At 38.0% G+C, this 27640-nt stretch overlaps 1 protein-coding gene across 1 annotated transcript in view; it reads left to right on the top strand.

The window, feature by feature from the left end:
* Window positions 1-27640, top strand: part of ptn (pleiotrophin) — a 62709-nt gene that overhangs the window by 27685 nt on the left and 7384 nt on the right. Inside the window, exons 2-4 of the mRNA XM_079817020.1 lie at window positions 16467-16555; window positions 22479-22652; window positions 26605-26763. Coding sequence (XP_079673146.1) covers window positions 16468-16555; window positions 22479-22652; window positions 26605-26763 — 421 coding nt within the window. The 5' untranslated portion in view covers window position 16467. The remainder of the gene's footprint in view (window positions 1-16466; window positions 16556-22478; window positions 22653-26604; window positions 26764-27640) is intronic.

Here is a 27640-nt window from a genome sequence, read left to right as displayed (position 1 = left end):
AATGGTGGCTTCACTGTACCCGCGGTGTGTGTAGATAGAAACGGCTCATTCTAATATAATAAAACATAACCGTCTTTTATACACCACTGAAAACACAGTCAAGGCTCGATATTAAGCCGGTTCATGTGCTTGTCCAGAATTTTTTTTGTGTGTGTTGTAAATATAAATTATTCTGAAGCAATATTCTCACTAGTGTTCAATCAACTTTGACATTTTAACCCTTGAATGCATGACTGTTTCGCCAAACATTCTTACATATTGGGGTCTTTAGTGACCCGGATCTATATCTAACATGGAGAAACTATACCTGTCGCGATATTATATAAAACTCCTGATATTAGAGGAACAATTACAGAAGAATAAAATAAAACATATTTCGTTACCTTTTGGAGCTTGTAAGGGTTCAGTTTGAGCAGATGTTTTATACCATCATCACTGTCCTCGTCAGAGCTCATGTCCCAGTACATTCTGCATCTGGATCATATTCATATTCTCAAAACTCATTTTCAACATCTTGAAAATCAATATTTTGATCACTGGCAGCTTCCTTCACCAGATCCATCATCAAGTGACAGTGACAGGAATATCTGATTGTGTTCAGTTCTTGCTCTGCATTAAATCGCTGAGCCATTTCAAGTTTTGCAGATTATAATTATTATTGTTTGTTTTCTGTCTGAGGTGACTCTGAGTGAAACGTCACTTCATCATTGTGTGTCAGACACTGCCACCTTGTGGAGTAAAGGTGAATTACACTTATTTCGTCATTATAGATTCATTTATTATTGTGCAGGAAAAAAAATACGTCCAATCTTACACACCTCGTGTTGTTAGCGCCCCTATACAATTTTGACAAAAAACTAGTGGAAAAACAGGCATTTTTCTTGTTATATTGTTTAAAATGGATTGATTGAGGAATACTAAGAAGGTTGAATGAGGAGGAGGAGGGTATGAGTGACGTCCCGGGTCACTAAAGACCAGAGGTATGCATTTAAAGGTTAAATCTGCATATTTTTAATATTTTTACCTTTTATTTCTCTAATCGTATTAAATATAGGCTATGCTTCAGCTTTCATTTTATATTCTTAAATTTGATCAATAAATTAAACTAGAATAAGACACTATAGGGCTGTTACCAATCAAATTAAATAATTTACACTGCATTAAATAATGTAATGAGATTAACAGGCTTGCAGGCTTAATGTCGAGCCCTGTTATCCACTATCGATCGCCATTTACACTAATGAAAGCAGAATCATTCTTGCATTTTGGTGATTCCCGAGATATTTTTTGATGTTTTAATCAGCTTGTCCGGTCGGGCAAGTAAAATTCTCTTTCACTTGCCCCTTCAAAAAATACTTGTCCCGGACAAGTGTTAATGTCGAGCCCTGATAGTTATGTATATTATATTGCATATCAGTCAATAAATCCTCATAAATATTACACACTGTGCCTTTAAAGTTAGTTTTTTAGCAAAAGCAGATATCTCCACATTTCATGTTCAACAAAACCAAGTAATTGCTTTTAAAACACACGTGCACACACACACATACTAACAAAAGGGGGCGCTCACTCTCACACACACACACACACACAAAGCATAAAGACAACCAAGCGTTCAGCATGTAAGACGTGTCTGGTGTACAAGGACAGTCGAAGTAATAAATTCTCGAACACTTTTAGTCAGCGTTGACGAAACACATACTTTAAAGTCACTGGCCCACCGGTGGGCCCATTTGCCACTGCATATTTAAAACAATTATATCCTATATTTATCCTGATCTAATGTTGACAAACTATATATCATTCGAAAGCTTACGAACTCAAGATTCATCCTGTGAAAACCGTTTTGAAATCGGACATTGTGTTACCATGGAAACGGTACTCTTAATTCTTCTAGCGGGCTCCTCCCCCTAGTGGGCGTCGTCATGTTTCATATTACAACTTTATTTTAACTACTTTATAATAAAAACCTTTTCTAATCTTGACAAAACATATATCGTCGGAAAGGTCTTAGTCACACGGTTCTATATCTGCCAACTGTTTTGTGATATTTTGACAAAAATATATACATTTGTTACAGGAGATTGCATTAAAAAATCTATGGAATTTCAATGGCTATTTGTGGTATAGCGTCTAAACAAAATCTCATGGGAATTTCAATTTTTGTGATATCAACTTCAAATTTGGAACACAAATTGGTTAGACATATGGCTTTGATTTGATAGTCATTTTAGAGTAGAAATTATTTTGTAACATATATATTTTATATTAAATATTTAAAACAGTACATTTGATTCATAACTTTTTCATACTTTCGTTTTTTTGAAGTGATTTCACTTGAGCAATAATCTGCTGACTGTCCTCTTTAAAACGAGACCAAACTTATATCTATATCCCAAAGCATTCTTGAATTGCAACCATTTAAGTTTGGATAGTGCATTTTCATGTATATTTTCAAAAAGGGGAGTGACGGTTAACAGGTTAAAACATTTACTCAAGTATTATTCTAAACAGTGACTTTAACTTCTACCAAAGTCATTTTCTGGTGAGATATCTATACTTTTACTCAAGTGTGGATTTCGAGTACTTTATCCACCACTGGTGTGTTTATAGTGTGTGTGTGTGTGTGTGTAGACAAGAGGCTGATCAGAGCCTGACAAGCTCAATAAACATTGATATGGGCTGCATTTCTCATCTCATCTCCAGAAATTGCCCTTTTATTCTTCATAGATTGTGGGGTTTGTGATGAACGTTGGTCTTGAGCCGTTTCTGCGTGATTTAAGAAAACCGTCTGAGAGGCCTCAGGGTTTAGTCTATGGATATAAACACGGACGGGCGCTTCTTTCGGCTGCCTCTGGGGATTTATTACGCCTTCCGTGCCATCAGCGCCACTCGATCGTCTGTTCAAAGCACTGGCAGCTCAAATATAGCAGCGCAAAATAATCATAAATACACCAAATATTGTGACACTGATCAGCCAAGTGTGATCTTTGACCTTAAACAGGTGTAAATGCTGATCTAGAGCAGGTGTGCGCAGTCTCTCAGCTCCACTCGATTGGCCTTGTGTTTGCACGTTTACTTCTCGCTTTGTTCTCCATTAGCTGATAAACACCACAGGGATGGGCTTGAATTATTTTACATAACCGGGATAAAACTTTAAAACGCCCTGAAGGAGCCTGTGCTTTAAGGATGAAGAGGTGAGGGGATGTGGGTGGGGGTGTTAATGATGGAGCCGGTGCTCTATTTTGGATGTAATTGCTTTGTTCACGCACCTGCTTCCAAATGCACCATCTGTCATCAGCCCCGAGAAAAAACTCACAAGACAACCCAATATGTAACGTCTGAGAATCGTGATCCGAGAAACGGAGACGGTGAAGACCAGAGAAGTTTTCTTTGTGTTGGCGTCAGTGGATGAAAAGCTAAATTACTTCCTGTTGTTTTTTAAATATAGTATGTGAAGCAGCATGCGTTATGCAATTCTACATTGTTCTCAGAGCATATTCAATTCACATTTATTTGTGTAGCGCTTTTAAAGGGGTAGTTCACCCCAAAAATACAAATTCTGTCATTAATTACTCACCCTCGTGTCAGAAGTCTGAGAATAAAATTGGATAAAATCGTTTTTTTTTTGCGCATGAAAAGTGTTCTCGTCGCTTCATAACATTAAGGTTGAACCACTGGAGTCACATGGACTGTTTTAATGATGTCTTTCTTACTTTTCTGGGCCTTGAAAGTGAGGGGTCAGAGAGCTCTCGGATTTCATCAAAAATATATTTTTATATATTTGTGTTTTCCGAAGATGAACGAGGTTCTTGCGGGTTCGGAATGACATGAGGGTGAGGAATTAATGGCAGAATTTCAATTTTTGGATGACCTAACCCTTTAACCCTTAAATGCATACATCTGGTCTTTAGTGACCCGGGACGTCATTCACTATCCTCCTCCTCCTCCTCATTCAACCTTCTTAGTATTCCTCAATCAATCCATTTTAAACAATATAACAAGAAAAATGCCTATTTTTCCACTAGTTTTTTGTCAAAATTGTATAGGGTCGCTAACAACCCGAGGTGTGTAAGATTGTACATATTTTTTTCCTGCACAATAATAAATGAATCTATAATGACAAAATAAGTGTAATTCACCTTTACTCCACAAGGTGGCAGTGTCTGATACACAATGATGAAGTGACGCTTTACTCAGAGTCACCTCAGACAGAAAACGAAACAATAATAAATATAATCTGCAAAACTTGAAATGGCTCAGCGATTTAATGCAGAGCAAGAACTGAACACAATCAGATATTCCTGTCACTGTCACTTGATGATGGATCTGCTGAAGGAAGCTGCCAGTGATCAAAATATTGATTTTCAAGACGTTGAAAACGAGTTTTGAGAATATGCGTGAGATGGCAAATATGATCCAGATGCAGAATGTAGTGGGACATGAGCTCTGACGAGGACAGTGATGATGTAAAACATCTGCTCAAACTGAACCCTTACAAGCTCCAAAAGGTAACGAAATATGTTTTATTTTATTCTTCTGTAATTGTTGCTCTAATATCAGGAGTTTTATATAATATCGCGACAGGTATAGTTTATCCATGTTAGATATAGATCCGGGTCGCTAAAGACCCCAATATGTAAGAATGTTTGACGAAACAGTCATGCATTTAAGGGTTAACAATACATATCTTGATGAAACATCATTGTTTTATTCATAAAAGCGGGAACTTATTCATGCTGGCGGACCCGGGTTCGAGTCCCGCTTGGAGCGGGCGTTTTGAACAGGAGGGGTTAAATTGGTGCCGTGACCCGTATAGGAGTGAGGGTTAGGATGTGAGTATAACGAAGGCCAGCTAGTAATCGCTGTGCGAGTAAACCTAACTCCTCTGATCTCAAGAGACGCTCTAGTGATTGAGGTCAGCCTTTAGCCTCTTTGTTAGAGCGTCCGACTCTCATGCCGGCGGACCCGGGTTCGAGTCCCGCTTGGAACGGGTGGTTCGAACAGGAGGAGTTACTCGAAAATGTTCCTAGGGAAACTTTTAGTTCTCGGGGAACGACTCTGGAACTACCCGGTGCTAAAAGCCCCTTATTATGTTGTTCGTATAGATGTAATGAGTTCATTTAAAGGGTTAGTTCACCCAAAAATGAAAATTCTGTCATTAATTCCTCACCCTCATGTCGTTCGACACCCGTAAGACCTCCGTTCATATTCGGAACACAAATGAAGATATTTTAGTGTAAAACTGATGCTGAGAAAGGCTTCAGATAGGCCTCCATTGGCATTCAGTACATTTACACTCACAAGACCCATAAAAGGCACTAAAAACGTCGTTACAAAGTCCATCTCACCACAGTGACTCTACAATAATTTTACGATGCGACGACAATAGTTTTTGTGCGCAAAAAAAAATCTAAATAACACCTTTATCCAACTTGTTCTTGTCTTGTGTGTGTGTCTCCACGACGCATGCGTGAGAATATGACGTAGATCCGGCGTTCGGGAATCCATGAAATGCACACTTTAGTCCGATTATTTGAGAACTACGCCGAGACCTAAAGCACGATCAATGTAGAATCCAAAAGCTTAGACACGCGCGTCTTCCTCTGCTTGTAAACAAATCGCTTGTGGGTCATGTGTCCGAACGCCGGATCTGCGTCATATTCTCGCGCATGCGTCGTGGAGACACACACGGACGACAAGAACAAGTTGGAAAAAGGTGTTATTTTGATTTTTTTTTGCGCACAAAAACTATTGTCGTCGCATCGTAAAATTATTGTAGAGTCACTGTGGTGAGATGGACTTTGTAACAACGTTTTTAGTGCCTTTTATGGGTCTTGTGAGTGTAAATGTACTGAATGCCAATGGAGGCCTATCTGAAGCCTTTCTCAGCATCAGCTTTACACTAAAATATCTTCATTTGTGTTCCGAATATGAGGTCTTACGGGTCTCGAACAACATGAGGGTGAGTAATTAATGACAGAATTTTCATTTTTGGGTGAACTAACCCTTTAACTCTTCCTGTCCTATAGCTGTATATCCTGCATATTGCAGAAAAAGGCAAAAAATGAAAGTGTAAGACTAGTGTGGTGTATCAGGGGTTGAGAGAGGCGAGGCGGATCATCTTTGGTGACGCTGTGCTTTCTGGAATACTCTGAAAGATGTTTTCAGTGTGTGTGTGTGTGTGTGTGCTAACACTCCGTCCCCCGCGCTTAACTTTTCTCTGGAGTGAAATTCATGGAAAGACACGGATGTCAAAACGTCGATTTGCAACACATCCCATTTATTTTCCGTTTGAGAGGGTTTTTGCAGGCTATGAGCTCTGTGTGTGTGTCTGTATAAATATGTGTAAAAAGTGATTTGGGATTACAGGTGCCTGGCAGGTTTATCGGAGACCCGGCGGCTTTATCCGGGGCACTTGCATCTGTCTGAGTGTATGTAAGTCTCCGGGCTTAGTGTCGCTCTGCGTGGGTTTCTCTCATGAATCTGCTTGTTTGATTTGTGTCTTGTGGCTTGTGTTTACTGAGATCAGATGCCTCAGTAACGCTCTGACCTGTAGTATTAACGCTACAGGAAAACATGGGAATATCGTCTGGATTCATTAGTGGTGTCTGCGAGCAGGGATTTCAACACACTCTTAAACATAAGTGTGTGTGTGTGTGTGTGTGTGTGTGCTCCAGACATGAATGATTCCTCAAATCATGTGTGTTGTTGAGTGCTTTGGTGCTTTTGCACAGACGTATTTCCTTCAGTAAATCTGGTTTATTGAGTTCGGGCCTCATCTGAGCGGTGATAATATCAGTTGTCGGAGGAAGAATAAACTGTCTGGTAATTCACAGGGAATGAAATGATGAAATCTTAAGTTATGAATTCTGTTGTCGATTGTCATGTTCATGTCGGAGCAGCTGTCCTGTGTCTGTCTCTCTCATACTGTGATGCTTTTGTAATATTTATATCGTGTTTATAAACTGAATCTCTCAGCCCATGAAGAGTAAATCTCACAGCACACACACGTAAATAAAGCAGCTGAATGAAGTTCAGTGTTGTGATGTGCGCTATTCTCTAAAAGATGACCTGTTTGTTGTGTTAACAGCAGACAGAACACGTTGTTCGAGCATACACAGCCTTCAAGTTATGTCACAATAATTTTTTTTGTAATTGCCAGTGTGTTTGCTCTGAGTACAGACCCAGCTAACGAACGTTTTGCTAACATTCCCATTAAAGGGTAACTCAACCCCTGGTCAGGGCCTAACTCCACTAGGGCTGCACGATTAATCGATATCTAAATATTAAAAAATACCATCAAATCATCTCAAAATACAAAATTAAAAAGAAAAAATATTATTGAAGAAAAATAAATGGCATTGGTTTTACTGGGGTGGAGGAAGTAAAATTTTTAGGTGTTCGGTCACTTATGACCCGGAAGACAACCAATGCAACCCCTAAACGAAGAGCACCAGAGGGTTATCCATTTTTGCTCTGTCTTTTTATTCTCTGAAATTTTCTGGGGACCCCTTAGAACCTTCTGGAGGACCCGTTTGAAAACCCCTGCCATAGACGCTATTACTAAACACCCGCACAGCAGCGGTAACTTTTTTATTGTAATTTGATGCAAAAGTAATAAAAATACAAAGTATTAGTGTTATAAATGTACATATTTTTTTTTTTAAATGAAAAGACAAAAAACGTTGCAGGATTTACGATATTGATGACCGTTAAAATGCGTCATCACAGTCTGTGAAAAGGGTCTATATTAATAAAGCACATATATTATATATATATTGAAACACTGATTGAGCGATTCTATGTGACATGATACGGATTTCGGTAAGTTGTCCTGTATCTTTTAACACACTTTCCAGAAGCTCATTCATGTTTATTTCGTGCTGTAACTGGTATAAGGCGGAAGAGAAGATCCGTTCATATTTGATCCGCGCTGCCGCTTCTCTAGAGCAGAGCCAGAGCGATCTCGCACCACAGCGCCAAAACGGTATTTATGCTTTTGAACTTCGGAAAAAAAAAATAGACGTAATTTGTAGGGCTGTCAAAAGATTAATCGCGATTAATCGCATCCAAAATAAAAGTTTGTGTATACATAATGTGTGTGTACTCTGTTAATTATTATTAATATATAAATACACACACAAGCATGTATTTATTTAAGAAAAAAATATTATTTTTATATATAAAACATTTATATTTATATATATTATAGATTATGTAAATGTATATACAGTATATACATGCAAATATTTCTTAAATATATACATGAATGTGTGTGTATTTATATATAAATAATAATTAACAGAGTACACACACATATATTATGTAAACACACATTTTTATTTTGGATGCGATTAATCGCGATTAATCTTTTGACAGCCCTAGTAATTTGAAATCTGAGACTTTGGGCGTTTTCACACCTGAAAGTCCACACCAAGGTCCAAACCGAAGTTCATGTTTTGATGCATTTTATATATTCGGTTAGTTTTGGTTTGGTTTCACATTGCAATTATGCGAGCGCACTAAAGAACTGTACATGACACACTTGCGTCAACTCGTCTTCATCATGTGGGCGGCATCTGGACTGTGATTGGTTTGTAAACGGACGTGCGTCTTTGACAAGAGTGAATGAACGGACGCATATCGTTGCCACTATTGAACAGAGCGCATTGCTTGACTATTTTCTTTTCGTTACGTTTAAAAGTGGACATTTCAAGCTTTATATAGACATATTTCTCATGTTTGTGAGACGAGTATCTGCTGAGTTTGGGTTTATTTGAGACGCGCTCCAGTTCATGTGTAAAGCATGTGATCGCTCCCGCGATTATTGTCTGCTGTAGACTATTTGCTTCTTATTTATTAAATCCAGGCAATTATCTGAGTAAACGTTGATTAAAATTAAGATACAATTTATACAAAACGAAATTCACATTAAAGAAAGGCTTTCTAAGCTAAATCATTCAACAAAAATCATTTCTGACGCATCTTTTCACTTTTCATAATCAATAGCCACGTTTACATGCGCACTTTTTTGTCATTCCGATTAAAATCATTCCGATTGAAAGATTCGGTGGACTGTTTACGTGAGACGTTATCTAAACCGATCTGGTGTTTACATGTGCTGACTTTCAGTAGGAATCATTTTGTGACATGCGCACACAGTTTGTCTGCCGCCTCAGATTCGTTACGTATCGTGGATCAATAGTTCTTTAATTGTTGGTAATTTTTATATTTATTTATTTTTCTGTGGGCGGGCATGCAGTAGTTTAACCTAATTTATGTCCTATACAATGGCTATTTCAACAGCTGTGAATGATGAATGCGGAATCAAAAATGAATTCAATTCATTTATTTTGAAAAACACAAAATTAACAATAAAATGCACTCAAATTATTAATAAAAACATAGGATATACAGTGAAACAGGAATGAAGCATTCAAGACGTGCTCAGCATCATTACTAGTAGTACTAAACATATATATTTCAGGAAAGATACCATAATCACAAAGGTATAAATATTAACACAAGTAATTAAAGTAGACTGTGGGTAATGTTACTCAACCAATTTGAAGCAGTTGTTGAATTTTTTTTATAGCTAACTTAACTAACAAGAAACAGAGAGCAGCTTGAATGTTCCCCGTTGAAATGGCAGCTCTCAGCGGCCACCAGGACTTGTACAGTTTTTTAAAAGCTATTTATTATTTGTCGTAAAGTGTAAGAATCACCTCAGAAAAATAAATTCTTCTGTCAGGCGCAGTTGAAGCCTAGGACAAACACTGTCAAGATGAGATGCTGTAGCCAGGCTATGTCTGTGTCATTATTACAACATCATGTTCATAACATGTTACGAAATAAAAAGTTTAATACCTCAGAAAAATGAACTTTCCTCTCTTGTCAACATTAGCCTGGTGTGAGCGCGGCGCGCGCTCTTCAGTTGTGGACACGCGCGCGCTGTATATCACGTCACAGAAAGACGTGCACTCACAGTAATCGGATCAGATCGTTTACATGGTGGAATTTTTCGTTTGATCGGTTCATGAAAAGGTTTATCCCACCTCTCTCAAACCGATTACAATTTCATTCGGTTTGGCCATTTTTATTCCGATTGAGGTGTTTATATGGAGTATTTTTATTCGGATTGGACTTTTAAACCGATTACAGTGCTCCATGTAAACGCACCTAATGTAGCATAGATGAAATTTAAAAATATCATTATAATATTTAAACATAAACAGGAACTTTCTGTAAATGCTCTGAAAGTACGAACCATACAGAAAATGCTTTCACACTAGAAACGAACCGAACCTTTGTTCGGTTTGATCCGGACCGAGACACGACCTCTTTTTGTCAGAACAAATTTCGTCTGTTTGGTCCGGACCGTGATCAGGGGAGGTTTTACTCCTGTAATTTTGATTCGGGCCAAACTGAAAAGTCCGAAAATCAGGACCAAACAAGGTAGGCGTGAAAGTGCCCTTTGTTTCATATCAATAGTAATAAAGCACAGATATTATTTATTGGATGGGAGGCGTGCTACAAAGTTTATTTCATTCACTGCAATTTTTGCTTACCCCATTGGCAGATTATTTTGCTCATTTTAAGCAAAAACTCCCTTAATTTTGAGTTATTTTCCCTCAAAACAAGACAAAAACTTTTGCTTGTCTAGGAAATGCTTCTTAATGTAAGATTTTTTAGATATTTTGACTGAAAACAAGACAAAAATACTAAGTAAGAAAAGCATTTTTTGCAGTGTTCATTAACTGAAAACAAAGTCCTTATAAAGAATGTATCTCCCTATCTGAACTTGTTGTTGTTTTTCCAGTAAGCTCCGCCACCTGATCACTGAAACAAACAGCCAGAACTCAACAGATCTGAGTCAGAGTAGCCGGATCAAGCATGAAGCTTTTCCTCTCAACACCAGACTCCGGCAGGATAAAACCCTGTCAATCAACACACGCGAGAAAACACACCGTCAGTCTGTCAGATTTACACCACATATTCTCTAAGCCATATGATGGCTCTAAGGGACAGACAAAAGCGTTTTTTTTTCATCCGCTTTCATTCTATGGAAAAATAACTCACATTTTGTGTGACATGAAGGTGAGTAGATGATAACAGTGTTTGACTTTCTGAGCGAACCGTCCCTTTAAGAGCCAATGCACCAGCCGTACAGAAATCTGTCAATTGCGAACGACGAGTACAGCTTTGTTCTGTGTGTGTGTGTGTGTGTGTGTTTCGCTGTGATGGATCACGTTGTCATTCTCTCCCTCCTGCTTTTACACTGATCAATGAGCTAATGGAGTGTTAGAGCGGGATAACAGCTTTACCTCACCACACACACATACGCTCGACCCCCCTCAGGTCTTCATTCTGTAGGGGTTTGTAAGAAAGCGCGAGTCATTTGTCATGTGACACTAGTGGACTTCCTTTAGGGTCTGCAGAGGTTAAACGTGGAGATATTCATGATGTCTGTCTAGCAGGATCGGGAAAAATCCAGGCTTGAAGAGTTGAGTCAATCCATGGGCTGAAATTGAATCGGAACGACAGGAAGAGGGAATTAAACAAAAGAGGAATGACATAAAAATGGCCTTTAGGATATCAGGAATTATACATTTCAAGCATTGATTATTGCCCATATGTTGTGTAAGTGATGTTTATGGGTAATTCATACTAAGGAATAGAGATGCCCCGATCGACCGGCCAGGGATCGGACGATTTTCCGCATGATCACCCGGATCTGATCAGTCTCACGTCTTTGCTATTCCGATTTCTTTCCCCCACACACACACACACACACACACACACACACACACTGAAGCACACGTGACGCTCACGATGTTTACTGCATAAACACATGAACTTCGTCTCCAGAGCCGCTCTATGAGCATTTTACCATTTAATTTGAGAAAATCTGTCATATCATACACACAGAAACTCAAGATCTTCACGGCAACCCGTCAAAGTTGGTTAAAATTGTGATGGAAATATATTACTATCGTACAGTATAATTAGGGCTGGGCGATTAAAATTGGAGTGGGGCAAGAAAAATGAGCGATAGTGAAGAATATTCAGCACTCAAGACCAGCTCGGAGGACACAGATATCGTTGGCAAGAAGAAGAGATATTTTGCCTATTTACAATCCGACATAAATCCTACTTGCTTCTTCGAAGTTCTTCCATATAGCATTGAGCCCAACACAGCGCTAAATCTACTTTAGCTTAATATCAGTTCACACAGAGGCTTATCGCCTTGTTAGTTGTAGTGGGTGACTTACAACACGCTAACGTTACCAAACTATAATCACTAAAACATCGGACTTATGGAAAATACATCGGTATCCTCATTTTTTGTCTTAGGTGATTTATTAATAACTCAGCATCGCCTGTATTAAAAGAGAAATAAAATCATTTCATCCGATGTTTAAAGTGAATAAAATAGACTTTACAGCCCTTACTGGAGTTCATCAACTAGTGTGTGTGTGTCGGTGAGTTGTGTGTGTGTGTGTGTGTGTGTGGGTGAGGTGCAAGAGAGGGGGGACTCAAAATGTTTCTAAAACTTAAAACGCATTTTTTGCCCATTTGCGTTTTTATTGTTTTACTACTTACACAATTATTTTAATTAAGTATAATTATATTATTGATATATAGAGTGTAGAGTAAAAAAAATGCTGACCACAGTTAAGATTTTTCCTTTATTTATATTGTCAATGTCATTTATTTAAAGGTTTGGCATGCTGACCAGAAAGATGTTTGTGTTTATTGATGAACATTATCTTTAAAGCACTTTAACTTTGCATTTACAGTCAGCAAAGTCAAATGTTATCATTACAGTTCTAGATTTTACTATAGATATTTATTTTGTATATTCTATTTATATTAATAATATTCTACTATTCTATTAATATTGCGTATCTATTAATATAGTGTTGGTCATGATTTGAGGATAGTTTAAAGCACAGTTAACTGTTAACATTTATCGTGATAATTATCGATATCGACTGATATGGAGAAATATATTGTGATCATTTTTTTGGGCCATATCGCCCAGCCCTAGGTATAATGTATGTCTTACTGTAAAACTACTGCTAATAACAAAAATACAATAATTATTTAAACTATTTTTTAAAGGAATAATAACATGTTTCTAATTTTAATGTTTCCCTGTTGTGCAACACTTTGTTTGTTTGCCAAAAATGTAAAGGGTTTATTTACATTTAATTTGATTAAAAATAAATTAATGTTTTATGCCTTCATTTGATTACCAGAAAAACTAAAATACACATTTGGGGGTGGGGGAACATTTCATAGGGCCCTATTATTTAAGTTATTTTTTATGAATTCAATTAATTAGACATGTTTTTGATTAAATCCTTTAAATGGAATCCAGAAAAATTAAAAGGGAAAAAATTGGAATTTGGAATGAAATAAAATGGAATTTGGGGAAAAATCAAACAGATATCATAAGGCCCTAAATTCTCAAACCACTTTTGAGACTCAAGTACCAAAATGAGCGTGTCATGAACTGGCTTTTTAAAAAATGTTATACTGTTGTCTGAGGTCAACTTATGACGTCCGTGTGGTTTTTACATTCAGAAACATCATAATGAATCTGTAATAGGCTATTTCTGCCTTGGTTTTGAGGCTCTCTGAAGAAACGCTCGGTTTTGATGGGTGTAAAATCTCTTGGATAAGATTTGCATATTTAATGAGCTTCAGCTCCTCTCAGTACATGTGGGAATCATCTGGAGAAATGCTCACAGGACTCGAAAAATATCTTTATCAAACAAACGCAATGATTAATCTCTCATCCACCCGAGATTGATTGGAATGTTATTTTTTTATTACTTGGCCCGCCCGATCTGTGAATATAACCGTGCACGCGTGGAATGTTATTTCACTATTTAAGATAGCCCGTCTGAAAAACACAGCCCTGGGACGTTGGGCTTTGCGAGCCCTGGCCCTTAACATTACAAGTCTGAGTCTGATCCCGAATGAACCAATAACACCTCAAATAGAGGATTCTCCCGCCTGTGACAGCATGCTACGGTATGTAATCAATAGATATCAAACGATCTGTAACAATGCAATACTAACACATATAAAAAACAAGTTTTACTCACATTAGTGTGTTGCACCGTTCCTGTCGGATCCAATATAGAAGGCACAGCATTGTGTTTTAATCTCAATCTGTCTGCAAATCCAGTCTCGACCTGTGTCTTGTTTACAAACGAATCCGCGGTTAAATGAAGCGAACAAATGCGCAATGTCTTACGCACGTGAGCTGGAACCGGCATGTTTATTGCTCGGTAGTGCGACCCGTTTAGCGGCACGAGTCTGTGGGCGAGGCTTGAGGCGGCGCTTCTGCTTTCTATGAGGTCAAGGGTCGACATATTCAGAGATTAAGCGTTTTCTGGGCCTGGTGTCAATAAAAGCTTTTCTTTGACTAACAAGGAATTTTTCAGCTCTGAAACTTACTGGATATTCTTATATCATGAGGAACTTGTATATACCAAAGGCTCAAGGGAAAGTTGATCTCTCAATTCATGACTCCTTTAAACGGTCAAATACACACACACACACACACACACACACAATCTATGTCTAAAATTACTCTGTTCTTGACTGAATAACTTTTGTAACTAATTGTAAGCATTAATCTGTATTTAATTTTTACAATGAAGACTATCTGGCTGATTTTTTTATTTGTTCTTATTTTATCACTGTCTTTTTACTATAAAATGTAGCATTTCAGAAAATAAATAGCAATCGGTGAATCTCTACTAAGAAATGAATGCATTATTAAAGCAGCAGTTTCTTTTAATTCAGGTTTAATTCTACTTCCTTGAGTTTAAAATGCAAATTGCAATCTAGCTTGCAAAATCAATTGACATCGGGCTATTGAATTAGGATGTCTAGTCCTCAAATCTCAACGCTCCCCTCACTTCACTCGAGGCTAATCCTCTCTCTCATCCGATATCACAGGTTCACTTGCAGTGTTGCTAATCAGGGTTTGGAGGGCAGATTACGTTTTAACGATCCCCACCGCTTTATATGTCATGACTCGTGAGTCTTTGATTGGCAGGTTTTTGCCCATCTGACTGAAATCACGGTTATTATGTGGCTCTGCCGATTTCACAGTCTGAGTGATGTGGAACAGCTCAGGTGTGTGTGAGCGCCTGCTGCTCACACCGGCCCGGCACACACGCGTCCACCGTGATTAGCACACTGATAGAGACAGAAATGATGGGACGAATCTCTCCGGAACATCATTTTTCGTGACAATTCAGCACATTTTCTCTCATTTCTGCATCTGTGCGTTTTTCTTGTGCATCTGGCGTCTTTTGTAACTAGTTTTATAAGTTTCTCACTACTGTAAAACTATATTTTTAATAAAAATCTGCGCAAATTTAAAGCACTACAACAAATAACATATAGCATGATGTATACATAATTTCACATTTGAAAACAATAATACAGCTTTCTTAATATATGCTTCATTTTATTGATATTTGACTTTTGGGGGGGGCACAGCCCTGGGACGTTGGGCTTTGCGAGCCCTGGCCCATAACGTTACAAGTCCGAGTCTGATCACGAATGAACCAATAACACCTCAAATAGAGGATTCTCCCGCCTGTGACAGCATGCTACGGTATGTAATCAATAGATATCAAACGATCTGTAACAATGCAATACTAACACATATAAAAAACATGTTTTACTCACATAAGTGTGGTGCACCATTCCTGTCGGATCCAATATAGAAGGCACAGCATTGTGTTTTAATCTCAATCTGTCTGCAAATCCAGTCTCGACCTGTGTCTTGTTTACAAACGAATCCGCGGTTAAATGAAGCGAACAAATGCGCAATGTCTTACGCACGTGAGCTGGAACCGGCATGTTAAAGCACTGCAACAAATAACATGTAGCATGATGTATACATACTTTCACATTTGAAAACAATAATACATCTTTCTTAATATATGCTTCATTTTATTGATATTTGACTTGGAGATGTTATTGATTTCATGAGATTTCACCCGATGAGACAAAATGGCTGAGCAACTTTTACACGAGGCACAGAACATCAGGGGAGGGAAAAAAAAGTCCAGCGAGCCAATGCTTATGGGCACAGCAGGAAATCAGCCAACCAGAAATAGGAAGAGAAAAGGAGAGGGAGGGAAGCTCATAAGTAATTGAAATGGAGGTGATGTCGCCGATGGGCTGCACTGCTACTGTAACTGAAGTGCAGCCGAGCGTTTGGGATAAAATTGCTTTCTAATTATTCAATCCACCTTTACTTTCCCTCCTGAGAGACGGAGAGAAAGACTGGAAAGAAAGGGAGAGAGAGAATGATAGACTTTGGCTGTATGTTGATGAAGCTCTTACAGGTTGATATTAGTGTGATGTTTGTTTTGTTGTATTATGAACCATACCATTTAATGTGCTTTTATTTATTTTTTACCCAGAATGCAGCAGCAGTGGGCCTGTGTGGCTTTACTAGCCCTCCTGACTGTCACAATGACGCTGGCAGATGGTGGGAAAACAGAGAAACAAGGTAACAACATTACCCTATATAGCTCTATATCACCCTATAGCTCTATATCACCCTATAGCTCTATATCACCATATATCACCCTATAGCTCTATATCACCCTATAGCTCTATATCACCCTATAGCTCACACTATATTACCCTATAGCTCACACTATATTACCCTATAGCTCTATATCACCCTATAGCTCTATATCACACTATAGCTCTATATCACACTATAGCTCTATATCACACTATAGCTCTATATTACCCTATAGCTCTATATCACCCTATAGCTCTATATTACCCTATAGCTCTATATCACCATATATCACCCTATAGCTCTATATTACCCTATAGCTCTATATCACCCTATAGCTCTATATCACACTATAGCTCTATATTACCCTATAGCTCACACTATATTACCCTATAGCTCTATATCACCCTATAGCTCTATATCACACTATAGCTCTATATCACACTATAGCTCTATATCACACTATAGCTCTATATTACCCTATAGCTCTATATCACCCTATAGCTCTATATTACCCTATAGCTCTATATCAAACTATAGCTCTATATCACCCTATAGCTCTATATCACCCTATAGCTCTATATCACACTATAGCTCTATATTACCCTATAGCTCTATATCACCCTATAGCTCTATATTACCCTATAGCTCTATATCACCCTATAGCTCTATATCACCATATATCACCCTATAGCTCTATATCACCCTATATCACACTATAGCTCTATATCACACTATATCTCTATATTACCCTATAGCTCTATATCACCCTATAGCTCTATATCACACTATAGCTCTATATCACCCTATAGCTGTATATCACCCTATAGCTGTATATCACCATATAGCTGTATATCACCCTATAGCTCTATATCACCCTATAGCTCTATATCACACTATAGCTCTATATTACCCTATAGCTATATATCACCCTATAGCTCTATATTACCATATATCACCCTATAGCTCTATATTACCCTATAGCTCTATATCACCCTATAGCTCTATATCACACTATAGCTCTATATTACCCTATAGCTCTATATCACCCTATAGCTCTATATCATCCTATAGCTCTATATTACCCTATATAGCTCTATATCACCCTATAGCTCTATATCACCCTATAGCTTTATATCACACTATAGCTCTATATCACCCTATAGCTCTATATCACCCTATAGCTCTATATCACACTATAGCTCTATATAACCCTATAGCTCTATATCACCCTATAGCTCTATATCACCCTATATAGCTCTATATCACCCTATAGCTCTATATTACCCTATATAGCTCTATATCACCTTATAGCTCTATATCACCCTATAACTCTATATCACCCTATAGCTCTATATCACCCTATAGCTCTATATCACCCTATATAGCTCTATATCACCCTATAGCTCTATATCACCCTATAGCTCTATATCACCCTATATAGCTCTATATCACCCTATAGCTCTATATCACCCTATAACTCTATATCCCCCTATAGCTCTATATAACCCTATAACTCTATATCACCCTATAGCTCTATATCACCCACACCCTATAGCTTTATATCACCATATAGCTCTATATCACACTATAGCTCTATATAACCCTATAGCTCTATATCACACTATTGCTCTATATAACCCTATAGCTCTATATCACACTATAGCTCTATATCACCCTATAGCTCTATATCACACTATAGCTCTATATCACCCTATAGCTCTATATCACACTATAGCTCTATATCACCCTATAGCTCTATATCACACTATAGCTCTATATCACACTATAGCTCTATATCACCCTATAGCTCTATATCACACTATAGCTCTATATCACCCTATAGCTCTATATCACCCTATAGCTGTATATCACCCTATAGCTGTATATCACCCTATATAGCTCTATATCACCCTATAGCTCTATATCACCCTATAGCTATAGCTGTATATCACCCTATAGCTGTATATCACCATATAGCTGTATATCACCCTATATAGCTCTATATCACCCTAGCTCTATATCACACTATAGCTCTATATCACTCTACAGCTCTACATCACCCTATACTGCTCTATATCACACTATAGCTCTACATCACCCTATAGCTCTATATCACCCTACAGCTCTATATCACCCTATACTGCTCTATATCCAGAGGTGGACAGTAACAAAGTACATTTACTTGAGTACTGTACTTAAGTACACTTTTTGAGTATCTGTACTTTACTGAAGTATTATTTTTTAGGGATACTTTTACTTTAACTTCACTACATTTCAAAGACAAATATCGTACTTTTTACTCCACTACATTTCTATCAAGGTCCTCGAAGTCAAAAGTCGTTTCTGTAGCAGCTTTGCAAGTCAGTGGATGATTTTTTTTCTTCTTTAAAAGTGTTTTTTTTTTTTTTTTGCAAAATGTAAATGTCTGGGAGAAAGAGAAGCATAGACTTAAGGATGAATCTGAAAAAGCCTGATGAAAGAGCTCAGTTCAGTCTGGTTTTTTGTGCCTCTGAGATGCCAGAGCACGAGTACTGAATAGAGCTTTCTTATGTGTTTTTTTCGCAATTAAACAGACCAATACACACAAAATGTCAATTTTCATTTTGGAAAGTATTCACGTGAACAAAGGTGATTATGTCTTAAGTGAACGTAAACAGTTGGGGGAATATCGGATGTGTATCAGTGTGTAGGATTTGTGCATTCTGCCTTAAAGTGACAGCAGCTTTGTAAAAAGCTTTGTAACTTTTAAGTATTTAAATTAGTTCAAGGTGGTCGTATGCTAGCATGTCGGATGGAGCATCACTGACTGGCTTAAACCACCGTGCATTTATACAACAATAATAAAATAATGCATTGACATAAAAAAGGAAATTTACTTTTGATACTTAAGTACTTTTAAAAGCAAGTACTTCTGTACTTTTACTTAAGTAAAAATAGTTTTTAACAACTTTCACTTGTAACAGAGTAATATTTGACTAGTAGTACTTTTACTTTCACTCGAGTAATGGAGTTGTGTACTTTGTCCACCTCTGTCTATATCACACTATAGCTCTATATCACACTATAGCTCTATATCACACTATAGCTCTATATCACCCTATAGCTCTATATTACCCTATATAGCTCTATATCACCCTATAGCTCTATATCACCCTATAACTCTATATCACCTTATAATTCTATATCACCCTATAGCTCTATATTCCCCTTTAGCTCTATATCACCCTATAGCTGTATATCACCCTATAGCTATAGCTGTATATCACCCTATAGAGCTCTATATCACCCTATAGCTGTATATCACCCTATAGCTGTATATCACCCTATAGCTCTATATCACCCTAGCTCTATATCACCCTATAGCTCTATATCACACAATAGTTCTATATCACCCTATATAGCTCTATATCACCCTTCAGCTCTATATCACGCTATAACTCTATATCACCTTATATAGCTCTATATCACCCTACAGCTCCATATCACACTATAACTCTATATCACCCTATAGCTCTATATCACACAATAGTTCTATATCACCCTATATAGCTCTATATCACCCTTCAGCTCTATATCACACTATAACTCTATATCACCTTATATAGCTCTATATCACCCTACAGCTCCATATCACACTATAACTCTATATCACCCTATAGCTCTATATCACACAATAGTTCTATATCACCCTATATAGCTCTATATCACCCTACAGCTCTATATCACACTATAACTCTATATCACCCTATATAGCTCTATATCACCCATACTGCTCTTTATCACCCTATAGCTCTATATCACACTATAACTCTATATCACCTTATATAGCTCTATATCACCCTACAGCTCTATATCACCCTATACTGCTCTATATCACACTATAGCTCTATATCACCCTATAGCTCTATATCACACTATAGCTCTACATCACCCTATAACTCTATATCACCCTATAGCTCTATATCACCCTATAGCTCTATATCACCCTATAGCTCTATATCTCTATATCACCCTATAGCTCTATATCACCCTATAGCTCTATATCTCTATATCACCCTACAGCTCTATATCACACTATAGCTCTATATCACCCTATAGCTCTATATCTCTATATCACCCTATAGCTCTATATCACCCTATAGCTCTATATCTCTATATCACCCTACAGCTCTACATCACCCTATAACTCTATATCACCCTATAGCTCTTTATCACCCTATAGCTCTATATCACCCTACAGCTCTACATCACCCTATAACTCTATATCACCCTATAGCTCTTTATCACCCTATAGCTCTATATCACCCTATATAGCTCTATATCACCCTTCAGCTCTATATCACGCTATAACTCTATATCACCTTATATAGCTCTATATCACCCTACAGCTCCATATCACACTATAACTCTATATCACCCTATAGCTCTATATCACACAATAGTTCTATATCACCCTATATAGCTCTATATCACCCTTCAGCTCTATATCACGCTATAACTCTATATCACCTTATATTGCTCTATATCACCCTACAGCTCCATATCACACTATAACTCTATATCACCCTATAGCTCTATATCACACAATAGTTCTATATCACCCTATATAGCTCTATATCACCCTACAGCTCTATATCACACTATAACTCTATATCACCCTATATAGCTCTATATCACCCATACTGCTCTTTATCACCCTATAGCTCTATATCACACTATAACTCTATATCACCTTATATAGCTCTATATCACCCTACAGCTCTATATCACCCTATACTGCTCTATATCACACTATAGCTCTATATCACCCTATAGCTCTATATCACACTATAGCTCTACATCACCCTATAACTCTATATCACCCTATAGCTCTATATCACCCTATAGCTCTATATCACCCTATAGCTCTATATCTCTATATCACCCTATAGCTCTATATCACCCTATAGCTCTATATCTCTATATCACCCTACAGCTCTATATCACACTATAGCTCTATATCACCCTATAGCTCTATATCTCTATATCACCCTATAGCTCTATATCACCCTATAGCTCTATATCTCTATATCACCCTACAGCTCTACATCACCCTATAACTCTATATCACCCTATAGCTCTTTATCACCCTATAGCTCTATATCACCCTACAGCTCTACATCACCCTATAACTCTATATCACCCTATAGCTCTTTATCACCCTATAGCTCTATATCACCCTACAGCTCTACATCACCCTATAACTCTATATCACCCTATAGCTCTTTATCACCCTATACCTCTATATCACCCTATAGCTCTATATCTCTATATCACCCTATAGCTCTATATCACCCTATAGCTCTATAGCTCTATATCACCCTATAGCTCTATATCACCCTATAGCTCTATATCACCCTATAGCTCTATATCACCCTATAGCTCTATATCTCTATATCACCCTACAGCTCTACATCACCCTATAACTCTATATCACCCTATAGCTCTTTATCACCCTATAGCTCTATATCACCCTATAGCTCTATAGCTCTATATCACCCTATAGCTCTATATCACCCTATAGCTCTATAGATCTATATCACCCTATATAGCTCTATATTACCACACACAACTGTATGTCCCTGTATTGCTCCCCATATTGATCTAAAATTCCCCTAGCACTTCTATATTATCCCACAGTGCTGTATGTTTCCACACACACACACACACACACACTGCATTATATTTCCTCACGCTGCTCCATAGTATCCAGGATAGTAACCCCATTGCTCTGTACAACCCCTCACTGCATTTTATCACCTTATGCAGCTCTGTATCCACCCACCCACCCACACACACGATCTCTCATACACACAAATGTAAGGTGCAGTATGAAACTGTGTGTGTGCTCCCACTCTGACAGGTAAGAAAGAGCGCAAGTCGGACTGTGGCGAGTGGCAGTGGAGTGTGTGTGTGGCTAATGAGGGTGACTGCGGCCTGGGCACCAGAGAGGGCACACGCACTGGCATCGACTGCAAACAAACCATCAAAACCCAGCGCTGCAAAATCCCCTGCAACTGGAAAAAGCAGTTTGGAGGTGAGAAGCCACACACACACACACACACACACACACACACACTGGGCTCCAAGAAGTTGGAGATTCTCAGCGAATTCTGTCCTCAGAAATGACACGACTGCAGCGAGAGCCAGAAACAACCTGGCACTGTGTGTGTGTGTGTGTGTGTGTGTGTGTGTGTGTGTGTGTGTGTGTGTGTGTATCAGAGAGCATATGCCACCTTCCCTCGGGATTTGTAGGTATGCACATAAACTATCAACAAACACTGAAACGGTTTGGTGTTTTCTCTAAGAAATCCCTCTCAGGGAACATGTGAGACAGTCTCGCTCTGAAAGAACATCAGAAATCACAGACTTAATAAAACATGATCGCACTAAATGTTGAGTGATGAGTCCTCTGTGTATTTCTGTGCAGTTGAGCAGTGTTGAAATGCTGGATTTATCCTCCTGAGCTCTATTTCACACCGGCCTCGTTTTTTTGAGGGTCTTGAATCAGGGCAGCGGCCATTCAGCCGGAGGGCTGCTGCATGTAATTACATTCTCTCGGCCTTTAAATATGTCATTAGAGACAATTTTGTGCTTGATTGAAGCAGTTTAACCCCCAATCCATTCTGCCGGAGACCGAGAGAAATCGCTCCAACGTACTGTATGGACTGAGAGATGAAATGAGACCTTCGCAATTGGTTTTTACTTCAGGATCCAGATATTTACAATAGACATTGAGTGCCAACCCAACGCACTACCTAAATTGTTTATCGTATAAAATTGCATTTTCGATGGCCTCGTGCTTTCGGCTGCCTCGCAAAACAAACGGTTGTAAGCGAAGCTGTGTTTAATATAGTCTGGGTTGTGTTTTTCTTTTCCCTTGTGAAGTTTGCAACCCATTTTACTTCCATAATCGGATGTGTTTCAGAGTGGAACGGGGTATTCGACAAGGAAAAAAATGTGGTGCGAAGTTTCTCTGTATGACAGATGGTTGAAAAATAAGACATCGCCTCAAAACTTTTAGACAAAAATGTATGTCTTCAGAATAACTCGAGCACAGTAAGACCATGTATTGAGACAATAACTATGCATGTACACTGCAAAACATGCTTTTCTTACTTTGTATTTTTGTCTTGTTTTCAGTCCAAATATCTTAAAAATCTTACATTAAGAAGCATTTACTAGAAAAGCAAAAGTTTTTGTCTTATTTTGGGGGAAAATAACAAAAAAATTAAGGGAGTTTTTGCTTAAAATGAGCAAAATAATCTGCCAATGGGGTAAGCAAAATAATCTTAATTCAAACAGAAAACAAGATTATTTTGCTTACCCCATTGGCAGATTATTTTGCTAATTTTAAGCAAAAACTCCCTTCATTTTTGTTATTTTCCCCCAAAATAAGACAAAAACTGTTGCTTGTCTAGTAAATGCTTCTTAATGTAAGATTTTTATAGATATTTGGACTGAAAACAAGACAAAAATACTAAGTAAGAAAAGCATTTTTTGCAGTGTACATGCATAACATTATCCTAATATTGTGTTGTTCCCCCTTTTGCTGACCCGTCAACTCCACTAGACCCCTGAAGGTGTGCTGTCTGGCTCCAAGATGTTAGCAGCAGATCCTTTAAGTCCTGTAAGTTGGCCTCCATGGATCGGACGTGTTTGTTCAGCTCATCCCACAGATGCTCGATTGGATTCTGAGGCCGAGTCATCATCAGTTTTATTCACTTCAGGGGCCTCATTTATAAAACTTTGCGTAGGATTTGCGTCAGAAGTGGCGTACGGATGAAACATAGGCGTGCGTACGCACAGAAATATTCGGATTTATAAAACCGTGCGCACGCACATCCTACGCAGTTTTCCCTTAATAAATCACAATCAATTCTAAATGTAGCGCAGCTTTTGCGGCTTCATGTCACGCCCATAGTTGCCCATGAATTAGTCCGTGAAACGCCCACAAGTTAATATTCATCGATTGCGAAATCATGGCAAACACAGAGAGGAAATAAAAAAAACGTAACTTCACTCAATGTGGAGTAGAAGTTATCGTTGGCGAGGTGGAAAAGAGGAGAAAAATGTTGTTTGGAGGGCACTACTAATGCCAAAAAGGCTCTTGAGTGGCAAAAGTTTGCAGACGCTGTAAATGCTGTCGCCTCACAACCTCAGACCATGGCCGAAATAAAAAAGAAATGGTCGGACATCAAAGTCGAGGCAAAAAAGCGTCTAGCTCCATCTCCAGAGTGTGTCTTCTCACTGTCTGAAGATGTGTTCTTCACTCCCAATCCTTCCATTAGCCACATCTTCTAGAGCTCAAGATCAGCCATTGTGCGTCATTACACATCGAGATGGGCATTTTATTTCCATCCATTTAATTGCATCTGACAAGCTACAGATGTTGGTTATTATCTACGTGGAAATGGGAAATAATTCAGTGCAAATGTAATGTCTTGCAGTTTTCTGAATGCTTGAGACATGCGTCATACGTTATTTTATCAAAAATAAAACTAAAGGCATATGCATGAATACCACGATTCCGTAGCTGATGAAGACATTTTACTATGAAAACAACTTTCCCCAATGGACAATTAATCTATCTGTCTATCTATCTATCTATCTATCTATCTATCTATCTATCTATCTATCTATCTATCTATCTATCTATCTATCTATCTATCTATCTATCTATCTATCTATCTATCTATCTATCTATCTATCTATCTATCTATCTATCTATCTATCTATCTATCCATCCATCCATCCATCCATCCATCCATCCATCCATCCATCCATCCATCCATCCATCCATCCATCCATCCATCCATCCATCCATCCATCCATCCATCCATCCATCCATCCATCCATCCATCCATCCATCCATCCATCCATCCATCCATCCATCCATCCATCCATCCATCCATCCATCCATCCATCCATCCATCCATCCATCCATCCATCCATCCATCCATCCATCCATCCATCCATCCATCCATCCATCCATCCATCCATCCATCCATCCATCCATCTATCTATCTATCTATCTATCTATCTATCTATCTATCTATCTGTCTTCCTATTTGCATCTATATCTGCTCCGCCAGACGGACACATTGACGAGAATATCACTTTTGTACATTAGCTATTTCGTTCTGTTTATCATATTATTTATGAGGATGAATTGCATAACATGCCAATATTATTGCAGAACATATTTCACTTTTCTTTTTGCAAATATGTGTTAATTTGCATTTCTGTTGTAATTTTTGTTTGTTTTACACTGCAGATCGTTCAAACGGGTGTTCGTGTAGGCTGTTAAAGGGTTAGTTCACCCAAAAAGGAAAATTCTGTCATTAATTCCTCACCCTCATGTGGTTGGACACCCGTCAGACCTCCGTTCATCTTCAGACACAAATGAAGATATTTTAGTGTAAATCTGATGCTGAGAAAGGCTTCACACAGGCCTCCATTGGCATTCAGTACATTTACACTCACAAGACCCATTAAAGGCACTTAAAACGTCGTTACAAAGTCCATCTCACCACAGCGACTCTACAATAATTTTACGATGCGACGACAATAGTTTTTGTGCGCAAAAAAAAATCAAAATAACGCCTTTATCCAACTTGTTCTTGTCTTCCGTGTGTGTCTCCACGACGCATGCGCGAGAATATGACGCAGATCCGGCGAGATTATTTATGAGAGGCAGTTTTAGTTTCACACACTTTCACGTGTTTCTTCCATCTGCCGATGGTGTCGCCATTTCTCATTTCAGCCGTTTTTGTGCGTCCGCCTGGGTCAGAGCTTGCGTGAAGGACCGCACATTTTCCCGTCAAGTTTGCTTTTTATAAATACCAATTATTGCGTAGAGAGCGGCGTACGCCTTCTTTTGTGCGTACGCAACGTTTGTAAATGAGTCATAATGTTATGCCTGATCGTGTATTTTATAATGCAGTTTCTGAAATGTTACACGTGAACCCTGTTTGTGTCTTCGACAGGTGAGTGTAAGTATGACTTCCAGGCGTGGGGAGAGTGTGATTCAACCACGGGAATGAAGACGCGCCACGGTGTGCTAAAGCGCGCGCTGATGGACGCTAACTGCCCAAACACTGTTAGCGCCACCAAACCCTGCGGCAAACCCAAGACCAAGATACACGGTACACACACACGCACACACACACACACAAAGATATGCTAAACAATGTGTTCAATTAAATGAACCAGAAGCTAAATCTGCTGATTTGATTGGACGGAACATCACAGGGGAATATGGTAAAATTTAGTCACTATACTTCCCCTGGTTAATTAATCACAGTACACAGTAAGACAATTGTTTTGTACTACAAGTTTTCTGCAATGTTATGTTTATGTATGCAAATTAGGCAGTATCTAATTAAATATGCATTAATTTGCATACATTTCCAGATAAGAAAGGGAACATTAGAGCAGATAAAGTCAGGCTGAAAATGATTGTTTCGTTTTGCTGACATATTAGAGAAAGGTTTTTACAGAGGGATTTGGGGATGTCAACAGCTATTAAAAAACAATACTTTTTGGAAATGAAATGATATTTAAATCAGGGTTATAATCATTAACTAAAACGATAAAAACCATTTCTGATTATTTAAATAAAGCCGAAATAAATTAAAATGTTAATATTAGTTGAAAAACTCAAACTAAACGAAAATTAGAAACTTCAATTGGAGCAGTAAAATTATTACCTAAAAACTAGGGCTGTCAAAAGATTAATCGCATCCAAAATAAAAGTTTGTGTTTACATAATATATGTGTGTGTACTCTGTTAATTATTATTTATATATAAATACACACACATTCATGTATATATTTAAGAAATATTTGCATGTATTTACATTTATATAATCTATAATATATATAAATATAAATGTTTTATATATATATAAAAAAAAAAAACTTAAATATATACATAAATGTATGTGTATTTATATATAAATAATAATTAACAGAGTACACACACATATATAAATGCAAACTTTTATATTGGATGCGGTTAAT

The sequence above is a fragment of the Gobio gobio genome (genome assembly GCF_949357685.1).
Source record: "Gobio gobio genome assembly, chromosome: 5".
In the NCBI taxonomy this organism is placed as follows: Eukaryota; Metazoa; Chordata; class Actinopteri; order Cypriniformes; family Gobionidae; genus Gobio; species Gobio gobio.
This window is presented reverse-complemented; position numbering and strand designations above follow the sequence as displayed.